The sequence below is a fragment of the Amblyomma americanum genome, chromosome 4 (assembly GCF_052857255.1).
Source record: "Amblyomma americanum isolate KBUSLIRL-KWMA chromosome 4, ASM5285725v1, whole genome shotgun sequence".
Classification (NCBI taxonomy): domain Eukaryota; kingdom Metazoa; phylum Arthropoda; class Arachnida; order Ixodida; family Ixodidae; genus Amblyomma; species Amblyomma americanum.
This window is the reverse complement of record NC_135500.1, coordinates 105,178,415-105,193,265: the sequence shown is the minus strand read 5'-3', so window position 1 is coordinate 105,193,265 and position 14,851 is coordinate 105,178,415. Positions and strand designations below refer to the sequence as shown.

At 44.3% G+C, this 14,851-nt stretch overlaps 1 protein-coding gene across 1 annotated transcript in view; it reads right to left on the bottom strand.

Annotated features, from left to right (window-relative positions):
- LOC144129734 (MAM and LDL-receptor class A domain-containing protein 1-like) overlaps positions 1-10,676 on the bottom strand; it is a 208,783-nt gene extending 198,107 nt beyond the window's left edge. The window contains exons 1-2 of the mRNA XM_077663820.1: positions 10,454-10,676; positions 263-394 (exon numbers count right to left, since the gene is read on the bottom strand). Of these exons, the coding sequence (XP_077519946.1) occupies positions 263-394; positions 10,454-10,565 (244 nt within the window). The 5' untranslated portion in view covers positions 10,566-10,676. The remainder of the gene's footprint in view (positions 1-262; positions 395-10,453) is intronic.
- Between the last annotated feature and the right edge of the window lie 4,175 nt (positions 10,677-14,851).

Sequence of the window (14,851 nt, the reverse complement as noted above, 5' to 3'; positions counted from 1 at the left end):
ACATAACACTGGTATTTTGCTTCGAAGTGCCTCATAAGGTTGGCGGATTTTACTTTTAAACATACACAGAAAGTTATGTAGCACAAAAATTAGGGAAGGCCGATACAGATGGGAAGCGAAATAAATCAAAGTAACAATAAAACGGCGTGTTCTGAATGGGGTGAGGGAGCCTTATAGAAAGCAGTAAATTTTCCTAAGAACGCCCGAATAGCACTGCAGGTTGATTTCAGAGGCCACGACAGCTGCGAATGCTGAGCCTCACCTGTCCCATGTGTGTGGTCCACTGTGGGCCCGTGCTTCATGTCCGCAACCTTGCGCACTTCAAAGCAGGCCCCCTTGCTGCAGCTGCTGGAGACCCATCCGGAGCAAATACCATCTTCGAATGAGCACGTGTCTGCGAAGAATACAAATCAGACTATCAGATGTATCTTTTATAACGAAAGTAAGGGTGGTCCTATAGAGCATGCAGAATATACACCAACTTTTGATATATAACTTTGTCGTGCACTTTAAAGCCAAAGCTTATGCTGAAGTCGTGAATAAACGCAGAGCTCAATATATTTCAGAAACAAGCATGGTAAAAGTTACACAGATGCTGCTCAGACATCTAATTTACTTAAAGGGCAACCGATATTATTACCTCCTGATAACCACAACCTAATAAAAAACAAGTAACCAAATAAAACTATCAGAGTCCATGAACATAGGATATAATATAGCTTTCTGTCGTTTCTGCGCGAAGGCTGTCATATATATGCAGCAAGTGGCACGCAGTCTGTATAACACGACGGTATGTCAAATGCTCTCATTGACAGGCCGTCCATTGTAGAGAGAGGGAAGGTAGACGCTTTGTTGTTACAAATTCAACTAAGCTTATTGAGAGGGAGTGGCTACACCCACAGCTGCATTCTTCCATTTTTAAAGTACGCATTTTAAGGCATGGAAAACAAATTAAAATTTTAATAAAGCAGTCACCACTTCTCAGTGAAAAAACTGCGCGGTTCTGGGAAAGGTTTGTTGTCCAGAAAGTCGCTGACATGCAAGTGTGCATGTACAGTCCGGAGTATACGAGATTAGCACTGCTGATGTACAACCGGAACGGCAGACAGCAACGCTGGGCGCAGCGGTTACGAGCGCGAAGTGTCAGGTGTTTTCGCAAAGCACGGGGGCACGGCATCCGCGCGGTGCGATTTTAGTCGCTCCGGGGACGTCCGTGTGCTAAATTTTTTACCTGCTTCTGTACATACATGCGCCGCTGCACATGCGCCTGTGTCCTCCGACCAAAAAGTACATCCAATGAACATGTCTCCGGATTGCACCCTTCTGCCCACATATGTATGAACACCATTCCAATCGTTTGTCAATCACGCAAGAGCTTACTGTTCTCTTGGCCAGCGCCCTATGGCAGAGAGAATAAGCAAACTCGGTGAGAGCTGCGGCATTCGCGCGAAGCGCAGGCCAGGGCGACCATAGTATGTTACGCTGAGGTTAAAGCTGTTCGAAGCACCAGACTTCTTTTTTTAGCTTATTTTATTACTTGGCATAGGCGGCACCAATATTCAGGGCAAGCCATGTGGCACAAACTGCTTGTCGCTTGCTTAACGTTTCAAGAACTGATCGCGCAAAAGAGCATCACTTGCTCTTCTTTTGCTACCAAGCGTTTACTGAGCAGTTATGAACCTCAAGGGTAGCAGATGCTCGCTTTCCCACAGTGTCATTCCGGATAAAATGAAAAAATAAGCTCAAAGACACGAGTTTTTGAAAGCCAATCTTTGAAGGAATGGGTCATTTACTGCTCTTAGTTTTTCCTGCGCGCAGTATAACACCGGTAAACTTTTCAAACCACAAAAAGGAAACGCCCACTCTTGAGACACACTTGTAAAATGATGAGCCTGCTCGTATCGACCGGTTTCACTTACCCTCTTCGGGTCGTCAAAAACGTAAGTGAACAACAGTGCGATAAGAGAAAGTAGGAATCCGGGGGCTTCTAACTGCTGTGCGAACAATTATTATTAACATCTCACTGACTGAAAAACATACAAGACGAAATACGGGCGCTCCTCACAGCTAATTTATTGAAGGTAAAATCAAAGCATAGATATGTTCGCTGACCTGTGCAGGCGCCATCATACAAGGCATCCCGGTAATAAGCACAAATGACTTTAACAGATGAGGTGTGAAAGAGAATTTATCTCTCTACGAACATGTATATGCTTTGATCTTTAATTCAATCAAAAATTTATGAGCAGCGCCCGTGTATTGGCTTTTGTTTTCCTTTAATTTTGTCAGGTGTGTATTTAGAGCGAAATAAGATGGTTATAATGGCTGAAAACCAACTAGCCCATCAGTTAGCTCTTGTGTGGGAACAGCCTAGCGGACATCGGTCCCACTGGCCTGTGCTTCGTGCGCACGCGGCAGTTCTTGCTGAGTCTGCTCCTTGTCTTCGTCATAGGCCGCCTCTAAATGGAAGTGCCGATGCTTTCTTGATAATGTAAAATATTTGAAAGGCTGTACCTCTGCAAGTTCTCGAAGGTTTGTTGTAATTGTTAAAATTTTAGGTGTTCTTTCCTTCTTTTTCTTTTTATATCTCTTCGTTTACCTTATGTTTTGTCGCCTCCTCCCCACAGTTTAGTGGTCATAACTCAAGCAAAGCGTAGAACTTTCTTTCCATTGCCTATAAATTCTAGTGTGTAACAATCGCTGATCCCTCTGATGAAGATTGGTCCCCAATCGAAACGAAAGAAAACTAATGTTATGTTTTTCACCGTCTGCCAGTCTACCTTTTAAGCATATGCCTTCTCGTAAGAGTCTCGTCCTCTAAACTACTAAATGGTCAATACTGAATGCTTCCCAGGGCGCAGAAAAGGGACGAGGAGGCAGCAAGGAGAAAAAAGTGGAAACACAAAGCAAAAACCACTAGCACTCTCACATACAAACAGGCGCGAGCAGACAGACAGGTAGATACAGACACGGACATCCAGAGAATGTATAAAAATCCAGAGACATGCCCATGGACTACACTGCCTCTTCAGAACAAACAGGTGCAAGCACACTCAGACCCATAAGTTCGGGTGCATGTGCACACTTGCGCTTCCGCAGCTGTATCGGCCACAGTCCATCTCGTCAACCACGTCTTGGCCGAATGTTCCCCAGAAAACACACGCCAAGAGAGAATGCAGCCAATGGACATTTCTGTAGTTTTTGAGTTTCTGTGCATGTCTGTATTCAACTGTCTGTATCCGTATATCTCAGTGTCTGTATGTGCAAGTGCTGCGCTCTAAACACGAATAGGCCTATATGGGAGTACAGAGGGAGTAAGTTGTCTTCTTGCTCACTTCATTTTACTTTGGTATGTTAAACCCTAATGACCTAACCTCTCTGCTTAGATTATAGAGACTCTTTACTCCTTTTGTTTCGATCTTCTTTTGTTCATCGTTTTGGCTTCTTGTACCTTTTGCTTTGTCCTAACTGAGGAGCACTGTAGAACGTTCTTTCTAGAGCCAGTATATTCTGGCGAGTTCTGATCACTGTGAAGAAAACATGCGACCAGTATAAACATTAAACATCAGTATACCTATGTTATGTTTTTCAGCGTGTGTCAGTCTAGTGACACACACACACACACGCACACGCACGCGCACACACACGCACACACACGCACACACGCACGCACAGAGTATTCCACATTTTCTGTCCACATTTTTCTGAAATTTTTACAATCGTAAATATTTCTCATCCGACTTGGTCTTAATCTTAGGCCTCAGGATTGCTTATGATGATCTGTGTTTTCCGATAAATAATTTACCATCAGAACTTGCCTGGATTGTTTGGAATCGGCAAAAAAAAATGCAGTCACTTGCGCGCAAAATTTTCGACCAGGCGAGCGGACTAGCTTTGTTATGAGGCTGTGCCATCTGGCTATATTGAACTAGAATACCTATCCATCTGGCGAACAGCGAGGCAACCAACCTATGTACCTGCATGGAAACTGGGCAGGTTTCGCAGTACCCCAGATGGCGCAGCCTGTCAAATCTGCTGCTCTCCTCGCCTCGACGAAAAATCTCCGCGCAGACGACTGCAGTTATTCGCCCATTCCACAGAATCCAGGCAAGTTCAAATGTTAAACTTGTTATAAAAAAACAGGATATCGTAAGCTACCTCGTGGTCTGTAGTTGAGCATTATTACTAGTAATTTGCACAGGAGAATATTTTACAACCCGGACAGATAAAAACGAGTCACCCTGTGTGAGTGTCGTCGTCACATGCGAGAGCTGCAAAGCTATTACTTGTAGGAACATCCATTTTTACAGGCGACTTGTGAAACTTCTTCGCATGCGTCTTCTTTGGACAAGCGGGGGAGCGAATGTCATGGTCCGGCGATTTGCACAGGACACAAGGAACTGTTGGTTCATTCATGTCGGCCACAGCTGCTGGATTAGGGCAGGTATTTTACATATGTCCTTCTTTGTGGCAGTGATAACAAAAAATACGACGAGGTCGGAAGGGCTGTGGTTTTACGATCGCACCGTAGTAGGCAAGGTACTTCGGGAGAGTCAACGGGCATTGCAGGATGAGCAGGTATGAGCCCCGGCGACCCATAGGCCGTGCTTGCAGTACAACGTGAGTTGAGCAGCGAATATTAGCGCGCACCTCCTCGGGAGGGCTCGTGCTGTCGACATGATAAACCATGCAGCGGAGTGTGTCAGGACTAGATGCAAAATATATTTGCACCGGGACATGGTTGCTGTCATCCAGGGGGATCCGCGTAACTGCGCAAATTTTCTGGGCGTCCATCAAGGACAAGTTTACCGTAATGGTGTTCGATGGGCGGCGGATGACAAACCCGCAGTAGTTCGAAGAGCCAAGAGCGTGGTCAATTGTGGCTTGAACATTCCGGACAGGGATGGCAGTCATATCAAAGCGCAATGTAGGCTTGATGGTAACGCGGAACGAGTTCGCAGCAGGCGGAAGAGAGTCTTGATTCACGGGAGGCATATGTGGAGGAGGCTCAGACGCTGGTGACGGCCCTTGGTGGGAATACTGAACTGGCGCGACGGGCACAGTTTCTTGAGGGAGTGCCACGGGCACGGAAGCGGTGGAGCAGTCCATGTCACAGGCCAAAGTCGTAGCATCGGAAGACGGCGCAGGCTGGAGGCCCAGAGGCGCTGACGATTGCGTGGACGTGGAGGCTGCGTCAGGTGGCAACACAGCGGGCAGCCGCGTAGCTGTCGTCGACAACGCAGAATCCATGCAGACGCGTAGCGCGGCCTCGCTCGGCAGCGCCGAGCTAAGCCCAGCTTGCCCCTGAGGGTTCCGGTTGGGTTTTCTCACTTGAGAATGCGCCCACCTTGCCGGGAATTTCTCCGCAGGGGCGTCGTCAGCATTCGATCTCACGGAGGGCACTCTCCGACCCACGCCACACGCGAGAAGACAGCGAAAAGCGAAAACACAGACCTAGAAGCGCGCACACACACACACACACACACACACACACACACACACACACACACACACACACACACACACACACACACACACACACACACACACACACACACACACACACACACACACACACACACACACACACACACACACACACACACACACACACACACACACACACACACACACACACACACACACACACACACACACACACACACACACACACACACACACACACACACACACACACACACACACACACACACACACACACACACACACGCACGCACGCACGCACGCACGCACGCGCACGCACACGCACGCAAACGCACTCGAGCACACGCACGCACACACAGACACGAAGGCACGCACGCGCGCGCACACACACACACGAGAGAGATAGAGAAGCGAACGGGACAGAGCCCAACTAGCCCAAGAAAAATTTAACTAAGGCTGCATTTCTACTACAGTAGGCCTTCTGTATTTGTGTCGTCTAAAAAAGGCCTTTAAATTACAGTGATCAATTATCAAGTAGCCCAACAAGTTCTCTTAACCTTAAAGCAGTGCCACCCTCCACCACAGCGGCGGACATAGAACGTTCTGCATTACCCAGTCTGTGCGTGCACGGGTGCGCGTGCTTGTGTGCATGTGTGTGCGTGCTGCGCATGCGTGTGCAAAGTGAAGGCCTCCTGAGTCAGTGTAAGCAGACAAGAACACAACGTCAGGTTGCACCGCCTCGGTTTGCAGGTTATTTCTGTGATAATTTGCAGAACCGAAGTTCCGTCATCCAGGCTTTTCATTACAGCTGCTTCTTTGCTGCTTTCTCTTCGTTTTTTTCTCCCGAGGCAGCTCTCCCGCACAAATTATTGCTCTTTGTAGGGTCGCCATTGTGTCGCCCGTCATTTTCTTGATAAATATATTTTGCATACGTCGAGCGTCCGGGGGCACGTAAAGGCCCGCATATTCTGCTGATAGGCGCCGAATCAGTTGGAGGGTATAATAGATTGCTCTCAATACATGCCTGTCAGGATGATTAGCAGAAGGGCATCAATGTCGCTGTGATTTGATGGGACCGCTTGAGTAGAGTGCAACGGATGCACTGGATTACTGGGGGCAAAAACTGGTGAGAGCACATATAAAAGCGATATTTTGGGAGAACCCAGTCGAGAAACACAACAGAAAAGTTTCTACCGCTACAACAGATTTTCTGTAATGTTTTTGGCCGCAAACTCATAGTAACAATAGAAATAATTGTAGCAACAGCAAAATTTTGTGTAGTTACTGGAGAAGAGTAGTAGATATCTTCTGATGACAGATAAGTGCTACAAAAATATCTACAGTACACTCTAAAAAAGAATCAACCCAAATGGAAGTTTAAATGGTTGGCGCCACCCTTTTTACTCCATATGCTGAGACATGTACTCCATCAATATGGAGTAAAAATGTTCGAAATGATCTATTTTACTCCCTGCGCTAAATAATGGGGTACAAAGGAGGAGTCTCCTCCTTATAACTCCCACTTTTAAATGCAGTTCCTTGGTCTCAATGCGCCTCAAGTCCCCAATGGAGTAAAAAAACTCCATTTCGCGCCATCCGCCCCGCCACCTTGCGTCTCGTCTGCTTCTGTTCAGTCGTCTGATAATGACGGTGAGTGCCGACCCCCCGGTTACCGTCGTCGCCGGATCTATGTTCACTTCTTCGACTTCACGGGCGCCTGCCGCGGTACAAGATATCGGCTCGTCGCCGTTTTCCGCTGCAGTAAGCTACATAATTGAATCGGTCATGTGAAGCTTACAGTGCTCTTACCATATCTGACCTTCCTTTGTTAGTGTCGCCACCTCGTTAAAGCCTCTTCTTAAGCCTAATTCTGACAGTTTTTTTCATTGTGGTTCTCGCGGTGTGTTGCAGCAGATTATAGAGCGCTGCATAACAGTGAACTGTGCTATAGAACACAATTTCAACGCTGATGTCTTGAATGAGCTAATGAGGCTACATTTTTCATCAGTCATATGGAAAAGCCAGGCCTTAAAGAAATGGTTACGAAATTGAACACTGCCATACCAAACTGCCTTTAGAGGTGTTTCTATTTCAACTTATTCTGCTCTGGTGTTCAGTCAAATATAGAGTAGTGCATGACCGAGAAAACTTCTCAGCGACTCCTTCTCAGTATTGAACTATTGATTCTAATGCTGCATCCCTTTATGAACACAGCCAGCCAAACAAGCTTGTACAGGAAAAGCAAACGACGAGCAGGCAACTCCTGCCGCCTCCGCCTACGTCGCCGCTGGGCTTGCAGACGGAGAAAAGAACACGTGACGCAGGGTGACATTTGAGAGTTTTAGTTTCACGTACGTAGAGGCTTCACGTATGTAGAGCTCTGACGGGTGACGAGTGCGCATGCGCAGAACGCAAAGGGTGTGCGCGAGTCTCACGGACGTACGTGAGATTCGGATTCTTACGTTAAGGTCTTTGCGTTGCTTGCGTACGTAGCGTTGACAAACATGGCAGCGACCTGCCCGCCCGCTTCACAGCGATAACAATTTCGTCGCTAATCCCTCGACGCGATATCACGTTCTAAACTGCTGCATTCGCCATCGATTTGCCCATTCTTACCCTCGCACAAAGCTTCAAGGGAAAAATAGCTTTTGTTTTTCAGATATAAGGGTGATTTCCCAGCTGTTAAGCCTGACGAAGCAGCGCTCCGACGCAGTTCGACTGGCTTGGCTTTGACTTGTCTTGTCTTAGAGTGGCAACAGCAGTGTCTTCATCTGTCAGTAGACGAACGCGCGGCATCTGTCGCGTACGTGCAACTAAAAGGGTTTGAAACTACATGCGCGTATGCTACGCAGACTTCTCACGTTTGCGTATGTGAACTCTGTACGTACGTGAAACTAAAACTCTCTATTAAGGCAGCGCAGTTTCCCAAGTTGGATTGCCGGCTGCCCCCGCAGCTAGTGCCCGTTTCTGCCGCTGGCACTGCTGTAAGAATGAGCCTGAATGAGGATAAATAAACACGACGCCATTTTCGGGCTCTATTTCTGGGGCTAGAAAAAAGTACCTTGTACTCCTATACACCTCCCATTTATAAAGGAGTAAATAAAATACTCAATTTATATTGAGTAAATAAAACCTCTTTTTGGGTGTGCGCTAGAGGACAAGCCACTTACTCCCATTTGGGTGGATTTTTGTTAACAGTGTACTGCAGAAAATTATTTCAAAGAACAAAAAAATTTTTCGTTGCGACAAAACTATAAAACGTTTCGTTATATTTTAAACATGATTGTGTTTTTTTTTTAACGACTGGGTCGGAATACGCGAAGGCGTGGCAGTGCGAGTTTATAACGCGCATTTGGCTCTCATAAACCGTAGAAAAACTACCCGCCGTGCTTGCGACTAGGTGTAACCTTTAATTTTGAAGTGTACGAATCTGAACAGTAGTGCCCCTAAATTCGAAAGCAGAAAATGCCCTGAGAGTCCTTTAAAAAATCACGACGGCGCATGCCTTTGATCTGCAACTTGAGCCCCATAGGTGTGCAACTGAACAGATGCGCGTGTGCCTTTCGATTTCTTCAACCGCTATTTAGGGCCATATGTGTTTCCTGCACATAAAATGAAAGAAAAAGAAGTACGAAAGGATCCAGGTCGCGTTTGTCAGGCATCAAGCCGGCTTGTTTGGTAGCTGGAGGTAAAAATCCTGAACGATAAAAATAGTGTACACATGCTGCAACACCTGAGTCCAGCACTGCCCTAACAATAATGGGCACGAGGCCGCACGGCAATATTTTGGTTTTTCCCAGAGACTGGTTTCCAATTAAAACATATGAAAACGGAAAAGCTCTAGTGCTTCAAACTTTCTATTGAAAAATTACTACTCCCGCTTTCTGCTAAAAAGCAGCTGCTATTAAAACAAAAGCTCTGAGGCACCTCCGTGTTCAGAATCTGAAATTATTTATTCAGTGGAAGGGGTTCATATGGTGGTGGCCACGTAGCTTATACCCTGTAATTAAAACTGTGCGGTATTTCTACCGTGGGTGTTAGCAATAAAGCGTTGATTTATACCATTTCCTGTGCTGCTTCGCACGTAGAGAAGAGTATAACTTTTGTGTGATCATTAATTAATTTCCCTCTTGTCAGCGAGGCGGACACAAAAAAAAATTGTTTTAGACCTGCTCTTTTTTTCGTGCTATCCGGCAGAAACACCTGCTCCGGTGCGGACGACTCCTAGGCCCTCCACCAGATGTAGAAGTACGGATTTTTGGGCCCCACCACCGGATGTTACTGGACTTTCGAAGGAGTCCAGTGTGTACCTGTACTTGTAAATACTTTATTACAGCAGGCGCACTGTAGCAAAAATAATTTAATTTCGCACATAGTCTCTGAAATCCTCATTTCGAAAATTATAAAAACGAAAAATGTCACCGAGAGTTTTGCACAGAGCACTTGCATTTCCAGATTATGCAGAGTACACTTTGAAGATACACTGGTTGATTGAAAGGTAATTGTTCCCATCGAGTAATACCATGAAACATAATATTCCAGAAAAGGAAAGAAATACATCTTTACTATATATCACTAAAAGCCTGTGGGACATATTGAGCGTAGTTAGAGGTGGTTAGCGTCGATATACATGTTCTGAGTTACATTTATGAGTACATGTCAGCGAAAGTTTTCAACTCAAACATTATAATGGGGATACCTGATGATAATATAAAAAGTTATTTCTATTGTCACATCTATAACTTGGGACGTTACGTTTACGACAGGTGACAGGTTATCATCACACTTAGGATATGCGCAGCTGTGGAATTTTTCTGATTTCCAACATAATTATTGTTCAGTGTTTAAACTCAAGCAAGAAATGAGCTTCACGTTTCCCGACATGAATTCACGGGCACTTAAAAAAAAAAACAGACTGTACATTAATAAACGTTGCGGCAGTACTTAAAGCGTAATAAATTTAGAGAGTTTCGTTTAAGAGCTACGTGCCAAATTGAACTGCACTTGCCTGCCGCGATGATTGAAACTTCCGCCAAGAGCAGAACGAGTAATCCTGCGAACAAAAGGCGCGCAGGAGAGGTTGCCATCTTGGAGCGATGCCCTCCTCGGTGCGGCTGCATCGCACAGGGAATCGCGCGTCGTTGCAGACGCAGACGCAGTGCGCACAGCGGGACGTCCGATACGGGTAGGAGAAGTGATGTAAAATGTCTGAGGGCCTATCATTTCAGAGGAAATACACATGTGGGCGTACTTCGCTAGGTTTGACCCCTGACTTAGCCTACGCAAGGCGCCATAGCTATCAGAGGGACAAAAGATATCATTGAGTGATAAACACGATCTCGCTGAAACAATGGGCCGCGTTTGACTGTTTTGCCCTCCTGGCTTTTCTTTTCATATCGCCACAGCCTTGGTGATTGCCAAGCAAGAACATATCTTTTTCCTGCTTTTTGGGTTTGCTTAAGGTGTGGCCATTGCCTAGCGAAATGAACGGCGCAGACGTATCATGATCAGTTTGTCCTCTTGCGAGTCAGAAAGGGTAGCCGGGGTTGTACTATTCGACGCTTTATCAATCTTGAAATAAATTATACAGCCTAATACAAACTGAGCGCTTACGAATTCCTTTGAAGGTGCGGGTCTAATGATGCTTCACAATATAGATGTAATCAAAATAAGAGAATCGGACCCCTAAATATAATCTAGACAGTTTTACTGTCAAGGAGCTTCGAAACATGGGAAGGCGTATTACTTTAAAGACTCTGCTTCCATCATCAACAATACGCTGTCGGAAACGTGTACAATGTTAGGCAGACTGGAGTTAAGCTGGCCAGTGGCAGCCCGAAAAACCATGCACGCCACCTACCAATTGTCATCTGCATTATCTGTAACGTAATGGGCGCGATCTGCGGAACTCAGGCCCTAGCATTTTTTAGGAGGGCCTGGTACTGCCGCTTTTTATAGAGAATATGAAGAGGGTATTCATCGCATTTAGCAGTTGTGATTGTTTTCTGTCTGTCTCTTTGTTCGTTTGTTTTTAGCCTGCTTTATGGCAGGCTGCTCATTTGCCCACCGGGCTTTGGGCAACCTCCCATATATATATATATATATATATATATATATATATATATATATATATATATATATATATATATATATATATATATATATATATATATATATATATATATATATATATATATATATATATATATATATATATATATATATATATATATATATATATATATATATATATATATATATATATATATATATATATATATATATATATATATATATATATATATATATATATATATATATATATATATATAGATAGATATATATATTTCAGAGAAGTGGGCACTTTTACAAAGACACTTTTATTTATCAACGTTTCGACCGCGGTGCGGTCGAAACGTTTATAAATAAAAGTGTCTGTAGGAGTGCCCACTTCTCTTAAATCTTTATTCTGCGGAGCCAACGCAACCTCCGTTCGTAACACACACACACACACACACACACACACACACACACACACACACACACACACACACACACACACACACACACACACACACACACACACACACACACACACACACATATATATATATATATATATATATATATATATATATATATATATATGTTTAAATGTGTTGTGCTGATCAGTGTGATAATAATACTTTGCTTAATCTATCGCGCAAAGAAAATTACTTATAAAGCAGCAGAGAAAACAACAATGCCGGCGGTGGGATCCGAACCCACGACCTCCAAATATCGCGTTCGTGGGATCGGATCCCACCGGCGGCATGGCTGTTTTTTTTCCGCTGCTTTATAAGTAATTTTCTTTAAGAGATAGATTAATCGAAGTATTATTCTCCCATTAATCTGCGCTAGAAATTAAAAAAAAGAGACATTCTCCTTTGCACCTATTGGTTTCGGTGTCTGCCTGCCTTGTTTGATATATATATATATATATATATATATATATATATATATATATATATATATATATATATATATGTATATATATGTGTGTGTGTGTGTGTGTGTGTGTAGAGTGACACACGCTTACAACGTAACAAGGCTTTACTGACGTTTCGATAGGGCACCAGTCTTCTTCACAGTGCTACATGATTATTCCAGACCAGTATTTATAGGGTTGGGAGAAACGCTGCTGCAATGCGCCCGATTTAACCTTCTCCCCCCCAAAAAGAAATAAAAAAATGGAGAACGCTTAAGATTCGCCTTTAGGAGTGGAATGCAACAGCGTGTTGCAGCGCTGCCAGGTAGTCCACGGAACGCCATCGCCCGTTCGGCGCGATGCCTTGCCCGTCGGGAACACCTTTGAACGCATTGTTCATTTTTTCAATTAATTTTCAAATAATTAGTTTATCAACGACGCACTTTAAATTTCTCCTAATTACCATCATCAAGCATTAGTTTTTTTTTAATCTGAGCACTTTGGCACCTTTTTGACACCGCCGAACTTCCTTTTTTATTATATTTAATAATCAATTCAAAAATGAATTACAATGTTTTCATTAACTTGTCATCACCTATCACACACCAAGAAATCATCGATGAGTGTAACCACAAATTACCATGGCGCGATTTTTTTTAAGCAGCCCCCGATTATTTCCGACACGTGGTGCCCAATAACACTGCGCCGATGGCTCTTCGACCGAACGAGCTGTTTACGCTGTGGCACAGCCCAGAAGTGTCCAGTGGCCGTACTTCGGGCACCGCACAAAAATCCGGAACACGCACACACACATTCCATACCAGTGGCGTGTGCACTAAATTCGTAGTCCGTCCGGTGTTCTGTGCAGTGTGGTGTGCGTGTGTGTTCCGGTGTTTTGTGCTGTGCCCTAAGTACGGGCAGTGGACACTTTTCTGGACTGTGATTAAACACGCGCCAAGCGCGTAGGTGCCCTTTTTGTAAAGTCTTCTTTACTTTGCTATTTATTGGGGGGGGGGGGGTAACTCGGGCCCCCTACTCGTCTGGAATAATTATGTACCACTCTGAAGAAAAGTGGTCCCGAGCCAAACGTTAGTAAACACGTGTCCTGTTTTTAGGGTATGTCAGTCTGCTTTATAAGTATATATCTTCTTGTTCACAATGCCTTCTGCGCAACAGGTACACACACACACACACACACACACACACACACACACACACACACACACACACACACACACACACACACACACACACACACACACACACACACACACACACACACACACACACACACACACACACACACACACACACACACACACACACACACACACACACACACACACACACACACACACACACACTAGCCGAAACGTCATGAAAAGTACAGTGTTTCTTCATCACGTCTGTTTTCTTTCCGGTATAAATACACACACACTTGAATGAAAACAGATGTGGTGAAGAAACACGGTAATTTTCTTGACGTTTCGGCGGAGGCTGGCCCTTGTTTCAATAAACTGGTCTCCGGGCATTTTTAAATGTATATGATGACGTTATCACTGTCTTGAACAATAATGATGAATATATAAAACATAGCTAAAATATTGTTGAAATCATGCAATTGCAAAAGCGCTAAAGTTATGTACCAGGGGTCATCTAAAATACTAAGAGAAAATGGACATATGTGCTTACAAGGTGAGGAATAATGCGGAGCACGCAGGGGCGAAAAGGGTGCGGTGAAAAAACAAAGAAATGGACATGAGGCGAACCTACATTCTGGATGATAATGATATGTTCACATCCGACATGTACACATAAAATAATGTGAATATAACCATGCGAAATGGCAATAATTCACAGCGACATGCAACAACAATATCCGAAGATTGCACACCTAACCCCTGCGTACAATTTACCGGGCAGGCGCAACCTGGTGTGGACTCATGTCGAGAATAGACAAAAGCTACGCAAATAACGGCTCTGATCCAACTGATCATGCAGTTTCTAAGTGTACTATGAGGTTAAGAAACTCTTTCTGCAGTCATAATTGTGCTCGGCGTCCTAACAGCGATTGCCTACTGTGTACTGGAAATTATTTTGCATGATTTAGATAACATCACTCTTACTAATCGGAGTCATCCTAAAGCAAAACCAGAACCTATGCTTGACTTTGCTACCACCGCAAGTCAAAAAGCTAATAATCATTTTATTGTTATTGCTGACATAAATTATAATACTAGCAGGAGTAGTTTTATCGTTGTCTGAGATCTCCAAAATTTTGTTTTGGGTGTTTTGCTATGCAGCTCTAAAATCTCGGAAATAGTCTTGAGCATTTCTTCACCTTTCTTCTTAAAAAGAAAGGAAGTGTAGTGCTCCGCAGTAACGCGCCAGGTGATCTTTTGAGCACTCCAGAAAATTCCAGATCTATGACGGAAGGCG